The sequence below is a fragment of the Melanotaenia boesemani genome, chromosome 16 (assembly GCF_017639745.1).
Source record: "Melanotaenia boesemani isolate fMelBoe1 chromosome 16, fMelBoe1.pri, whole genome shotgun sequence".
NCBI lineage: Eukaryota > Metazoa > Chordata > Actinopteri > Atheriniformes > Melanotaeniidae > Melanotaenia > Melanotaenia boesemani.
Window position 1 is genome coordinate 11,541,834 of NC_055697.1, and position 14,786 is coordinate 11,556,619.

A 14,786-nucleotide genomic window follows, 5' to 3' on the forward strand; every position below is an offset into this window, starting at 1 on the left:
TTTACTCATCTTCTTGTTAGGCAATGGCATGTTTGATTGAAATGATTTTATTATCAGGAGCACACAAAGCACTTTGCACCACCCTCAGGAAGGAAGAATGACTAGCGCAAAGATATTTTTGATGAACAAAGCAGATGTGTGCATGAGAATATAAAAAAGGGGGAGGGACATGAATTGTCCTTCAGGGCAACCCTGGGCGTAACTAGATTTGTCAGTTGGTTTGAGACAGTTTCCTCTTCAAGGCTGTCTGGCTCCTCCCTCCCATTGTGTGGCAATGCAACGTAGGTGAACTTTATCCCTCTTTGGTGAGTGAAAGAGCTTCCAGATGATTTGCATAGAGCAAGATGAGGTTACACATGTGTGTGTGGAGCTCATCAATTGGCTGAAAGGTGGTGGGAAGGAGGGGGTGCGGGGGTCTTAACCTTTGAGATGTTGAAACAGTTGAAACAGACCCTCTACCTAAACCTGTGTGACTGCACTGTCCAAAAACACACACACACACACACAGTTCTGCATTACCATCACAAGCTGAAATCACACAGATAACGTTCACCACGCCCAGCTTGACATGCCCTTTGAACGTCCAGGTTTTCTGCAAGCACATGGTTTAAGACTGCGCTGTATCACTAGTGTGCTTGTAGTCATTACAAATTTGCACAACACAAACACGCTGGTTCATATCACCTTATCAAGCTCCTTCAAGGGCACTGAACTTTCCCACAGCGCTCTCCCTGCTCCATCCTTTTGTATTCCTTTGAGACCTTGCTGTTGCGTCAAGGCTGTAATAGTCAGCTCATGTGCTTCCCACAACATTACTGTGCCTGCTTCAGCTGAGTCTGCTGTGGTGACTAAATTATCCACTATGTGCCTGCTAGGAGTAATGATTGTAACGTCTGTCATTCCCTGTTGCAAAACCAGTTTGTCATAGAAGTTCACAGTGTTGGGTAACATATTCTATTGTTCTTAGATAAGGACTTTCATCTTTTTCACTTCACACATAAATAGGCCTTCCAAAATTTAAAAATTCCAATAAAAGTAATGTCTGTAATTACAGTTTACATTAACTTTATATTGAATTCTTAAAATAAAGCTCTAATTAGTTTCAGATAAATGTTTAATGTACTCACAAAAAACGTGGCAGATTGAATTCTACTTGGTAGAAAGCCAGAAAACAACTTTAGTTTTTCTTTTTTTTTTTTTTTATTGGATGGTGTTCAAGCTTTACTGCTTCTTCATAATTGCATGTTCTGAATGACTCAGTCATTTTCTCTGCAAAGACTACTGTTGTTTATTTTTAGTGCCACAGGTCAGGTCGTGTATTTGAGGAATGTTGGGTATAGGACCTTTTGTACTTGATGGTGATTTCTGATCATCTCTTGACAGATCTCACTATGAATAAAATCTAGTGGATACAGAATATGAATTATTTTGAAGATTCAAGGAATTTTTTTAGTTTTATGATTTAAAAAAGGGATCTGTTACCTAAGTTGTGATTATATTTCTTAATGTGTATTAACTCTCCTTGATTTCACACAATCTGTGCTGTACTTATCATCGAAGCTCTATTTTCTACTTCAGCTCTTCACACTGAGCTGTTTTCTGAGGCAAGGCTTTGAAGTGGATGAGGGAGGTGAGACATTGTGTGCCCAGATGCCCCAGACACTGTGGTTATGGGGGCTTTATCACACAGACAGGGAGACGGCAATCATCTCCGGCCCTTCCATCGTTCGCTGCGGCAGGAGGGTTGAATGTGACAGCCAGTTCTCCACAGCTGCTCTGAGGCCAGGCCTGCAAAACCGCAGGCGGATAATGAATGCCACACCATCGTGACAACTTGCACTTTTATGGAAAGCCGGGGAAGAACACTTCTGGCACAGACGCTCACAGCATACGATGGAACATCGTCCGTAAACCAGACAATCAAAGAGAGGGTAGGGAAGCATCTGTGGAATCTGTGATGGGAACCTCGACTGATTTATGACCTCTACTAAAAAAAAGTGCTGTTTCCCAGTGAACGCACTTAGAACAAAATTGCAGGAAAACTGAAGAAATATCACTTTCCAAATTTAACCGCAACATCTGTAAACGATACACTGCAGTTGCATTATCCATGATCTTCCCTATTTTCCTGTGCCGAACAAGCCACATGCTGTCTATGAACAATTTCCTCCAAAATGAAGAGAGTTGAGGTTTTCCAATTAGGTCAGCCTTTGCTGTTTTTTTTTTTTTACTTTCACAGCAATGTCATTTGTATTCTACAAATCCCAGATCTTACTCTGTAGTTGCTTTCAAGGCAAATATTTCTAGAAAAAGAAGCAGCTTTGATCTTCTTCCAACTGGATCATTGAAATATCTTCTACATTAAAGAGCTATAAATATGCATATGCACACATTCATGTAAGAATTATTTACCAAGCTTTTATGCAACTCTTGTTGAAAGAATAAATATATTCACTTGTGTGTTCCATCTAGTAACAGAAAAAGACAGCAGGACAGTGAAAATGACACCCACATCTGAATTTATAGCATCCGCTGCATCTGCAAACTGAGCTCGAGTGGTACTCTGGGTATGTCAGAGTCCATTTTCTAGCAAGGCAGCTCAAAATAGACAGGAGCTAGAGTAAAGAATAAACCTGCTTTGGGAAAGTTTTATTTTGACTCAGTTTAAGAGGTTACATAACCCATGAAATACCCTTCATTTTCCAGAGAGATCAAGTAGAGAAAAGGGAAAGGAGATTTGCTTGTCAAAGAAATGCCCCAGCATTCCTTTAGTCTTAAATTTATTAAGACATTATACATGTGCACAAAAATTCTGATGTATAAACCTCCCCTACAGTTTGATGACACTTTATTAAGGAACAAGAGCAAACCAGGAGCACAGAAGCTACTGCAGTGCTACTGTAGGAGTGGCTGTAGCTGTCCTTCTGGCATGAGAGTTTATAAAGCAGAACAGCATTTTAAACATTTTTTTCTGGGTAAGTCACAAAGTTAGCTTAGTATTCTAAACATAACAACTGTGACTCAGGCTTGAAACTGCCTTTAAAGGGCAATAAATAAGAGCTACGACAGAGCAGCCGATGAAGTAGACCATGTAATCCCTAAAGGTTGTTTACATCAATGTCTCTAGTGACTGAAAATATACGGGGGTTTCCGTTGAACAGGAAATGATGTCGTTGGCTAACTATACATGCAAAGTTACTTAAGCGGAGAATTACAGAAGCACACCTCAATTCTTTCTCTTCCTCGTAGCCATACTGAGTCTGCACAGCAAGCCACTGAAACTACCTTCTGTTTAAAAATGGAAGTGAGAACAATGCTGTTCATTTACATTTTTTTCTGTGGGGATTTTTTCCCCCACTCCGCCCTCCCACCCTCCTCAGCCCTGTGCTATTTACTAAGTCTGTCCCCTGACAAGGCGGGCAGATTAAGGGGATATGTTACCATCTTGGTTTTTTCTAAATGGATACACATGTGGCACATCTGGGTCCAAGCCTGACTCATTACTCACTTTTTTATGTCCCATTCTCTGCAGCCATGGCAACTGCTGCATGTTTGGCAGAAAGCTTTTGAAGGCAGTGGAAAAAGAAAGAGATAGAGAGAGCCCAGGGAGGGAGGGAGAGCTCTCAGTAGTTGGCCTACATCCAGTGTAATCATGCCATGGAGCTGAAATGAGGCCTTTGGCAGCACACCAGGTTTCTGAGAACAAAGATGTGAGCTTCTAATGTTGGCGGTGGGGCCTGCTTGGCATCCTTTGCCATTTCCCAGCAGCCCTTGCCTTGGCCGACTGCCAGCCCCCCACCATCCCTCCTTCCCCTGCTGGGACTGCAAAGAGGATCAGAATAAAGAGAGAGAGACTTGTTTTTCACTCGCCTCTTGCTCTGGCCCAATGACATCACCTCTGCAGCCTCCAGCCCCCAGATTCCAGCCGCCCAGCACATTTTTCACTCTCGCCGTCGACCCTCCATTTTATTTGAATTCCACCATTTCATACCTTTACAAAGCTGACTCCATAAAATGCCTTCTTTTTCTGTTTAATTGTGATTTTGACTGGTTTATTTATTTTATTTTTTTGGTATGCTGAATATAATTTCTCTGCTGTCAGGGTGTAGAAATAATAATTATAAATATTCTAATTTAACTGATAAACAGGAAGCAGCTAACGAGGCAGAAGACTGCTCATTAAGTTTCAGAGCTCCCCAAATTTAAATCAGTACTCTAATCGTTGCTGTGCAAAAGTGCAGCTAAAAATAGCACCGTAAACAGGATATATATGGTAGTCAGGGTACTGTGATAATCTCCATGGTTACCTCTCTCTTACAGGAGCTGTGTAAGGCAGCCACATTCATCCTTTGCATTTACTCTCCATATATATTCCAGCCTTTGCCACTCTGTGTAGCCATTAATCTCAGAGGTAGGTCACCATAACAACTGCTTAACTTCAAGAGTATGTTTCTATTCTGTCCTGTTATAAACTCCCTTTGTGTCAGTGCAAAATATTACAATTTAGTCTGATGCTTACCTCGGCAGCTGCTCTGAAAAAGGTTATATAATATAAATGTCGATGGGGAGAAACGGAGCAGGCGCAGAAAACATCCAGAGCTGTGCTCTGCTTAAGCAGAAAAACTTCACACAGAATTTATAATGATTCACTTTCATAAATAAAATATGTCTGATATAAAATTGAACAGGCTCAGAAAATGGTAAAACAAAAATAACGTCATCTCCTCAGGCAGGCAATACTGTCACATGCTGGGTATTCCCCTGGCCATCACCTACCTCACAGGCTTTATTTAGCTACTACATGTCTCAGCCTACATTTAAAAAAAAGAAGTTCAAAACTGAACTATAAAGCTACTCCATCTGTTTTAGTGGCTAGACTCAAATGAGATGGCCACTGGCCGGGTCACACTGCACTGATTTTACTGTATACATGGTTCATATTGCCAATCAGAGCCATCTGTGCATGTCTGGCTTCCTCTCAGACCTTTGCTGCTTCTGTTCAGCACAGCTCTCCCTGTGCTGTACAGCCAATGCAGCAGTTTTTTGTTCTAAATCAAGTAAATCTTCCTATAATAGATTAAGGTAATTTAGGATTTAAATGAATCACAGCCTGCCTCTGTCTAACATAATAGCCGTTTGGTCCTGCAGCTTGCACAAACATCGGCTGAGTAGAAAGCAAAGGATCAAAGCATTGGGCAACTGTCTCTCATCAACCTCAAGGAAAGAATTTGTTTATTTTGTCCTTCACAACAGTCATTTCCCAACAGTGCCATAAAGCCCAACAACACTTCCTTTTGTTGTTCACCCAACAAGGACTGAGATTTGAGAGAATGCAGTGATGGGAAACTGTGCTAATAATACAGCCATGTACAGTCAAGGTAACACCGAGGGGCATTAAAAATATAAATAGTGACAACTGTGAACACTCTAAAAATAATGTAAATTATATGTGCTTGGTGGCAGCAAATCAACAGCATAAGTGGCTTATTTTGTTTATGGAAACCCTTTAAAGAAGAGCCTCATGCCACTGTGCATGATCATGGCCGCAGGCAGGGAGCCAAATGGCCTCATGTTCCCTAGATGGGTGAGGCGGATGAGGGTACGTGACTTAACATCTTGCTTCCTCTTTCCAACGTCACATGGACTTGCACAAACATATCCTGCTTTGTGTCTGCAGGTTTCAGACGCATTGCCTCACCCAAAGCCTGAGGCTAAGCTGCAATGAGTTGGAATGAGCCCAGATGAGAGGGAGGAATCTGAACTGCCGGGACACTCCTCCACTTCAAACCTTACACTTTTACTTCAGGGGATTTTTGGCTGGGGTTTTGGTACATAACTTGTTTCTTGTAATATTTTTTCCACCTACATGTATCACACAAAACTCCACTGTGTAGTTAATAATCTTAATAAACCTTTTAGAATATTATATTTGGAGCTGTTTCATGACTAAAACTAAATAAGCGCATTCATTGGTGCTAATTTGGACAAGTGACTGTAAATATGTGGGCAGAGTTGGAGTATATTCATGTTGTAACCCCCAATCCATTCAAGTTTATAGCACACAGGCTGGAAATCCCCACCTCATGACAGAGCTTCCTAGTTACTGACTAATGGAGGCGCTTTTTCTCTGTGTTATATCAACACGTCAGGAAAATATTAAAAAGCCAGTAGGCTACTTTCTGAATTTACAAAAAAAAAGGTAGTAAAGGGGAACATGCGCGGGCTGTAAAATGCCCCTAGTAATTCGAAAATGCCATGTATATTTAGCTAGTATGCCGCTACTGCAGAAAGAGTGAGAGAGAAAGAGAAAACTATTATGTTGATGCACATATTTTTACCACTGGTTTACAGTAGCCTTTTTTTCCTTAGGGTCGACCCACCTCATTCATTGCGCAGCAGCAGTAGTAACAGCTCATTGCGTCGTGGCGCTGTGCATTGAGAAAAACAAGTCGCAGCGTTTTTCAGCCTGAAACCGATAATGCTCTGAATTTAGGGCAAAGCAGCAGCCATTCGGAGTAACTCGAAAGAAGTTTATTATTATTATTATTATTATTATCATTATTATTATTATTATTATTATTATTATTATTATTATTATTATTATTATTATCATTATTTCTTATCCAGTTATCGTGCAACCATAAATATATATATATATTCTTACATTAAAATCCCCCTCTCGTCGCGCGCAGGCTGGTGTCAGCGGACCCGGAGTGATATTTTTACAGGTTTGATAATAACAACACGAGCTTGTGAGCTTGTGTGGGGTTATTCCCTTCGGTCGGAGACATTGAGACTGAACTGGGTGCAGTTTTTGGCAGCGGCTCAAAGTGATTGAATTAAAAAAAAAGGAAAAAAGAAAAAGTGGTGAGTGGCAGAAGCTGCAGTAAAGTGAGGGAGAGGTGGGCTGGGGGGGGGTGGGGGGTGTCTGTCGAAGAAATCAAGTCAATAGAAACTGAAGTGGAAGCAGGCGTTTAGAGCTCCGTGGTGACGTCACTGCTCCACATTGAGCCAGTAGTAGAGAGTCAGTGGAGATAGATAGAGGAGCGCCGTAGTAAAGTACACACCGACATGAACGTCTCCCTCTAAAACTTCAACCTTGTTGCTCTAAAAGTCGGGAAGAGGAGAAATTGACGGGGTTTTGTCTTTTTTTTCGACGAACGGAACTTGCCCTTTATTTGCTTTTTCAGGGAGCTTAGAGGAAAGCAGGAGAAAAAACACATTTTGGGTTTCTTTTTTGGAGGGGGTCGACGACGAGCGCTATGTCGTCCGCGGCGGTTGCTGCTTCTTCCAGGAGGCAGTCGTGTTATTTATGCGACTTGCCTCGCATGCCTTGGGCCATGATCTGGGATTTTACCGAGCCCGTCTGCAGGGGATGTGTCAACTACGAAGGAGCAGACCGCATTGAGTTTGTCATCGAGACTGCCCGGCAGCTCAAGAGGGCTCACGGGTTTCAGGAGGGCAGGTCTCCCGGACCGGGCAAGTCGCAGCTTTCCGGGAAGGACATCCAGGCGATCAACCACGCTGCGGCGGGAGACCCCGGCTCCCGGCCGCCCCAGCCCCTGGATCGCTACCCGCTCTCCTCTGACCGACCGCCCAGGCTGGGTCCAGAGTACCAGTCAGGCAGACAGGCGAACGGCATTCCGGTCCCTAATGGATTTCCTAAGCCCGACGAGCCACCAGAGCTAAACCGCCAGAGCCCCAACCCGCGCAGGAATAGCACTGTCCCCCCGAATCTAGTGCCTTTGGTTAACGGGAGCATGCCCCCGGTGCACGCCGTCAATGGTAGACCGGGCCAGATGGGGCTTCCCGCACTGGCGGCTGGTAGTCCCGCCGATCTGGGTAAGAGACCCGCCTCGGTCTCCAGCACCGAGCACGACAGAGAGGTGAAGGAGAAGCACCGACCGGACAGTCTCACTCCGGAGATCTCAGAGAGCCTGAAAAACAGGGCAGAGCAGGACTGGGGCGGCAAGGGCAAAACGGTGAGGGACCTGATGGCTCTGCACACGTTCGATAGCAGGTTCAAGAAGGACCATGGGGCCATGCAACAAAGGGTTATGGGCTATGAGACCAGCGCGTCGGCATCCAAGTCAGGTAAGCATTTCTAAGCGTGTGAAGCCAAACAGATTTTGTTTACACAGTGTATTTTTGTTTATTTATTATCATTATTATTTGTTTAGTTCTCCCTAGCCCACTAGAGAAATTAAATGATTAATTATGCCGTGCCACGTCTTAATTAATTAATTTGCATAAATTGTTTTATTTATTTATTTATTTATTTATTTATTGCTGCATGTGTGCAGTTTGCCATTGTTTTGTTGCTTCTGGTGCAGGAAGAGGAAAAATGCACATCCCCCCTTCCAGTGAAATTGTTGGTCTTTCTATGAGCTGTGCAACTCAACTGTTTTCTTTAACCCTTTCCTGCCTCCAGACAGAGGAAAACATCCCCGCATGAAGAGAAAAGCATCACCTGAACCAGACGGAGAGGGCACAGCTGCCAAGCTCAATGGGGAAGGACAACAGTGGTTACCGCCACCCACTGAAGGACTGAAAATGCCTCCAGTTCCCCCGCCAAGCTTTGCCTCTCCACCCTCCACGATATCCCCACACCCCCGCACCACCCCACCTGAGGCGGCCCAGAATGGCCAGTCCCCCATGGCAGCACTCATCATGGCAGCAGACAATGCAGGTGGAAACAGCTCTCCCAAGGACGGCAACCAAGTCCACTCCACCACCCGGAGGAACAGCAGCAGTCCCCTGTCCCCGTCCTCCATGAATCAGAGGAGGCTGGCGCAGAGAGAGGCATCTGGTGCAGGTACCCCCCATGTGCCAGGCATGGACCAAGTGCACCCCCAAAGCATTCCGGACTCCTCAGTACCCGGCAGCATACCTCTGTGCTGCACGCTGTGCCACGAGCGTTTGGAAGACACACACTTTGTTCAGTGTCCGTCTGTGCCCTCTCACAAGTTCTGCTTCCCATGTTCGAGGGAAAGCATAAAGCAGCAAGGTGCCACGGGTGAAGTGTACTGTCCAAGTGGAGAGAAATGTCCCCTGGTTGGCTCAAACGTACCATGGGCTTTCATGCAAGGAGAAATCGCCACCATCCTTGCAGGAGATGTCAAAGTAAAAAAGGAGAGGGACCCTTGATTTTGTCTGAACACTTCTTTGGGGAGGGGAGGCAAAAATATGAATATAAATATATAAATATCACATACATACCATTCAAACAAACTAACGGACTTGTACATATTGGACCCAAGGGAAGAGTATACTTCGTAAACATGGTTGTATAATTTTTGATTTTTGAATACATTGTGTTTCTATATTTTTGAAGATAAAGGTATGTACTCATCATAATGAACTACGTTCCTCTTTGTTGATGTTTAACAAATTCTTGATGTACTTCTAGGTCTGGTGGCAGTTCCTGTTTAACGTAGAATGTGACTAATGCTACTCTACGAGCACTTGGCAAAACTAAAAATGCTTTTAGCTGTACTTGTATGCACTTGTTTAAAATTGCCAAATACAATTTCTGATCTTGTATGAACTTATTGTCTGAGCTTGCTTCATTTGGGTGACTTGAGTTATACAGGGCTGTGGACAGATGACGAGATAGGGCTCTTAGCTCTGACACGCAGGCTTGTTGTGACGGCTCAGTAGGCTTGATTTACGCTGCACAACATAAGTAGGCTACTGTTTTAAGATACAAGACGGCAGCTTCTCTGAACACATGCCTTTTCATGATTCACGGAAAACTGTGGCTGGGTCAAAAAACAAGACACATTGTTCTGACTTTGCTCCAGTTTGTGCATCACTGTAACTGAGTGCAGAGCACAGAAACAGGTGCCAAGTCATGTTCAGTCAGCTGGAATCTGTTGAGTCAGTAATGAGAAAGTGCATGAATGTCAACATGGTAGTATAGCTGTGCTGACCACAAATCAACCATTTTATTCAATTCAGAGTAAGAATCTTAGCTGGTGTAATATATTTTCAAGCTTGTGTGCAAGTTGTGTTTGGCTTCATAAAGGTGTTTATTAAAGACAAAACTATCATATTTCCAATACTTTTTCTTGGAACTGCAAATAGGAAATAAAATCTGCAACTATAAGCCATAATTTATGGGCTTTCGCACTTCAGCAACACTCCCCATTGGATTTATGTAGTCCTTTGTGCGACTCTGACATACACTGTCACTGATACAATACCGTTCTGCCAAACGCTAAGAACAGATTTCTGCCTCAGTATGCAATGTGTGCCTTTTCAGAGTAAACAATACCGCTGTTGCAGCCTTACATGCCAACCACGCTCTGTATCTCTTCAAATGCAAATTTAACTGTTGCAGATTCATGGCAGCACGGCCAATAAAGGTGGCAGTTTTGCCTCTGTAATAGCAAGCAAGCAGCCAGACTCATCTCTGCAAGCAGCCAGAGGCTTATAGGGTCGTTAAGTGACAAACTGCAGTTACTGTGCCTGCAAAAGAGAAGCGATCTTCAGGCTTTTTTGCCGTCTTAGACAAAGAACTATTGCTGCTGTGTAGCTGACGCTGCACCAAATGGACCATGACATGGAGGGTAATATCTAGCAGAGAGGAGGAATTTGTGAAGTAGGCAGTTGCATAATTATTTGAGATATAATCTACATTTTGCTTATGTTTAAGTTCAACAGCCCCATTTGCATTTTTCTCACTTTAATTCAAGCCCCATAAACAACTCTTAAATTGTTGCCTAAGTACCCCAAACCTGTTTGTTAGGTGGAGATTTATTGACTCACTGCACTGCTTTCCATGTTTTAAATGTTTTTTGTTTGATTCTTTTGAGGCATTTGAGGACACCTTTATGAGCTGCATGGCATCCTGATTAAATGTTTTGATTCATGCTGTTGAATGAAAACATAGCCTTTGCACCCCGTTGTTTAGCCAACTTAGGAGGTCAGGGCTTAAAAAAAAAGGGTGGAAAAAACACGCCAACATGGACGAAAATAACTCAGACATATAGAGCAATAACTGATTTTACAGAGTGGGTTGAAGCTGACTTTCCTAGATGATTAAAAAAACAACAAAACAAATAGTTTTTCCTAACATTGCATTTTGAAGCAGATGTTTGTTTTTATGTGTCTTTCCGTTCACAGGAAAGTTATCTTATCAGTTGGACTTTAAAACCAGAAACACCACCCACTTTGATAAGGGTAATGCTTTACTGTGCCCGTCCACAGCACACTACCCACTCCTTATAGCATCTTTCATGCCGCTGTCAGATTTTTTTTTAATTGGTTGGCTCTTTGACCCACTTGTTCCTTATCACACTGAGCTGGCAGCCAAATTAAAAATGCCACATCCGAGAAATACAAAGACAAGAGCCAGGCTTTCATAATCTAACTCTATGACGCCATGAGGTTTAAGAGACCTAGTTCTTTCTTTTGTCTCTTTCCATAAAGATCTACGGTGGCAGAGCTAATACCTGTTTGTTCAGTGGTGATTAAAATAGCCTGCGCTGTACCCAATACAGTGATAATGTGTCCCTGGAAGTGAGTCTGTCATAACATAAAACTCTGCTGTTGCATAGTTACCGGTGAAATCAGTGCAGAGCAGATGCTCCACTGCAGCCTGTCGATTCATATTCAAGAAGGAGCATTGAGGAGGGAAATCTGTAAACAAGCAGCTTTTGAGGACAAACCCACACACAATGGATGACAACAAGTCCAGCTTCAAATTTTATTTTAAGATATGTACTTATTTAGAGTACAGTTGGAGTGAATCAGCTCCTCTGTTATGATTTTATTATGATAATGCAAGAGCCTTTTGTTGTTAATGACTCACAGGTTTTCATTTTCTTTTTACTGACAAAAACCTTCTGGGATTTTTAATGTTTAAGCTCCAGCTTAACAGGCTAACATGGCTTTGATGTAAAAACAAAAAGAAAAACTGCTAAGATGTTTCATGTGAGGCTGAGCCAGGTGAACTGGTAAAACCACAAACAAGGACTCATTCAGATTCCTCCTTACTTCTCCTGCAGCCTTTGTCTTACACCTTACTGTCATGTAGCTTGCTGAATTTAAGTCAAGCATTTAAAATGTTCCACAAACCTAGACATTCTTTATCAGGCTGATGCAACAGATACCTCAGTCAATAGTCATAAAATCCTTCATGGACTGATTGATTTACTTGACATGATCCTGTTAATCAAGCTAAGTGAAAGGCCATAACTGATAGGTGAAGCGAAGAGTGTGTTGCTCCACTACCTCTATGTGTAATAGTTAACTCAGCTGTTGGCTGGTATGTGGTGTTACACAAAGATGTTGACGTTACAGTCGTAACTCAGAGTTCATATTTGTTTTTTTAAGCGCACAAGCTGTGTGTGTGTGTGTGTGTGTGTGTTCTGGCTGTTGCCTATGTATGTCTCCTCTTTCAACACCTTGATATTGGAGGAAATGTCTATAAATGTTAGTCATATTTATGGGTATACATATTTATACAAAGAACAGCCAACCGTAACACTAACGCTGACAGAAAATTCACAAAAAATACTATAAATTCTAATCCTGAGGCATTTATCTTACATTAAAACATTGACTATAGTCCAGTGAGTGGGTGGGTGGGTGGAGGGTGAGGAGAGACACAGTGAAGCACTCAATATAACCAGCTGGTTCACTAATGAATCTATGTTTAGCACAATAAATCAAAAGGCATGCTCGTGCTGCTGTAATCCCCTGAAAGCGAACAGAGACAGGGACGCGCCAAAAGGAGAATCTGGTCTACATTTCTCCACTCCCTGTATAACTGATCTTCTTGGTTAATTTTAGACCTGTCAGGGAAAACAAGGTCACAGCAAATGTTGTATCGAGGGCATGCTCAGATCTGCCTCCTTTTCTTTTCATCAATCAAAGTTTCCCTTTAGAGCTGGGCTCAGGCTCCTGCGAGACTAGTAATGACGGTTTCTCTTCTCGGCACCGAGGGAGAAGCTGGAGCTCCAACCAGCAATTAGGAGGAGCGAGGCTGAATCCGCAGGATGTGTAAAATTTCCCTTCAGATTCTTGGCTTGGTCCATTAAGGGGGTTTACATACGACTGGCCTGTTTACCACGACGGCTGGAGAAGTTAAGATGATTACAGTGCTGAGGGCCAAATGTGTTTTTTATTCCAATGAGAATGAGACCCATGCAACAGACACATGAACTCGGGTGTTTTCTCTGTTATTTAACTATTTTCAGCATTGAAACAAAAAAAAAACAAAAGTTGTGCCTTTAAGAGGTCCTTCAAAAAACGTTATTTCACTTTCACCTTTTTTTTTTTTAAATATTCTTTTATTTTCCTTTTACTTTTTCCTTTACATTGGTCTCTGTGTCTTTTTATAGATATTCATGACATTTTGAGAACCTAATATTTTATTTTTCCCCTTATGATCTCAGTTCTGTTTCTGCCTTATCTTCCTTTCCCTCTTTTTCTCTTTGACTGGTGGTTACGCTCAACCTCTTCATATTCCTGTATTCCTTCTTTCTGCTGCAAATCAAGTCTGTGAAATGGAAATGAGGGCTCTCGCTCTCAGTCTCCCCCTCTTTCCAGACATCAGAACGAGGCTGTGCCTCCAATGTTTTTCTCAGATCTTGGAGTGCTGCCAAATCTTATAAGTGGAGCAGAGAAAGAGGTGGAGGAAGAGAGTGAGCAGAATGCAGAGGAGGGAGAGGAGGCGTAGGACACAAAAGATGAAAGGAGAGAGGATGAAAAATGAACAAGGGAAAGAGGCAACGTGCTAAATGAGGACAAAGCATGGGACTGATCCAAGTGCATTTGGGCCTTTTCTCATTTTCTAGCCTAGCCCAGCACAGTCCCTGCTTTTTCTGCTGAGCAACTACTCCTAGTTTCTGGCTCAGGATCAGCTGATAAGATGGCATGCTGGAACAATACCTAATGAAAAAAAGGAGGAGAGCAAGGGGAGCGTTATCGCTTGCTATCAAGAATATTCAGAGCATAACAGCATCGCTGTAGGATACAGCCCATGAGGGCTCTGAATTTGTTTAATTTATTAAATCTAACATTTAAAAATACCCCATCTGTTCCTTAAATTTTTTATCTAGCTGAACACTGCCTTGCAAATGGATATTTTGGGCTTCTGAGAGGTCACAGTAGTAAGATTCCTGCTGTCACCTCTGAAATGACAAGCTAAAGTTAGATGTAGGTGTCAATCTGTACTGTGCTAAAAGCAAACATGTAGGCAGCCAGCACAGCTTTGGTCTAGAGGGATCCTCGGCCAGCTGCCCTGCAGTAAACTACATAACCAGCAAGCAGTGTGTATTCTGAAAGAAAAGGGTCCAGATCTTCTTTAAAAAACACTAGTGAAGTATTGGCATTTGATTATGTTGATTTTAATCATATAGCCCTCTTGTATATGGGCAATGAATGTTTTTTGGTCATGGTATCATGTGCAATGTGTGTGTAAAGTCATGGAGGGAAGGCGGTGACTGTATGTTCCTGCACCCCTGAGATGCTTGTTTAGTCAGCTGAGAGTCTGGATTCTTAAAGATGTCGTATGAGGGCCATCTGTGCTCTGCCTTTAAAGCTTCATAATCCATGCAAGGCAAATCAGAATGTGCCTATGCTCACGATAAAACCAAACTCACACAGAGATCAAGATAAAAAGAAGACATAACAGCTACAGCGATAGGACGCAGTCGAAATGTTTTAGCTGACCATCTAAATTAAAGCTTTGCTTTGCTGTTCTGCATCTGAGCGTTCTGGTGAGAGGACAGGGTGGTGGTCTGATGAATGGCTCAGTTTCCGGGGTGTGTCAGCAG

The 14,786-nt window shown here is 42.7% G+C and overlaps 1 protein-coding gene across 1 annotated transcript; it reads left to right on the top strand.

Moving 5' to 3' along the window:
* Positions 1–6,937: 6,937 nt before the first annotated feature.
* On the top strand, positions 6,938–9,547 carry irf2bp2a (interferon regulatory factor 2 binding protein 2a). The gene is made up of 2 exons (XM_042010350.1): positions 6,938–8,094; positions 8,432–9,547. The coding sequence occupies exons 1-2, from the start codon at positions 7,263–7,265 to the stop codon at positions 9,145–9,147; spliced, it is 1,548 nt and encodes a 515-aa protein (XP_041866284.1). The 5' UTR covers positions 6,938–7,262; the 3' UTR covers positions 9,148–9,547.
* The last annotated feature ends 5,239 nt before the right edge of the window (positions 9,548–14,786 follow it).

What these genes read in the sequence shown, in the direction of transcription:
- irf2bp2a (XM_042010350.1), top strand. Translation starts at nt 7,263, where the DNA reads ATGTCGTCCGCGGCGGTTGCTGCTTCTTCCAGGAGGCAGTCGTGTTAT. An exon ending in CGCGTCGGCATCCAAGTCAG is followed by an intron (nt 8,095 to 8,431) that starts GTAAGCATTTCT and finishes TCCTGCCTCCAG; the next exon opens with ACAGAGGAAAACATCCCCGC.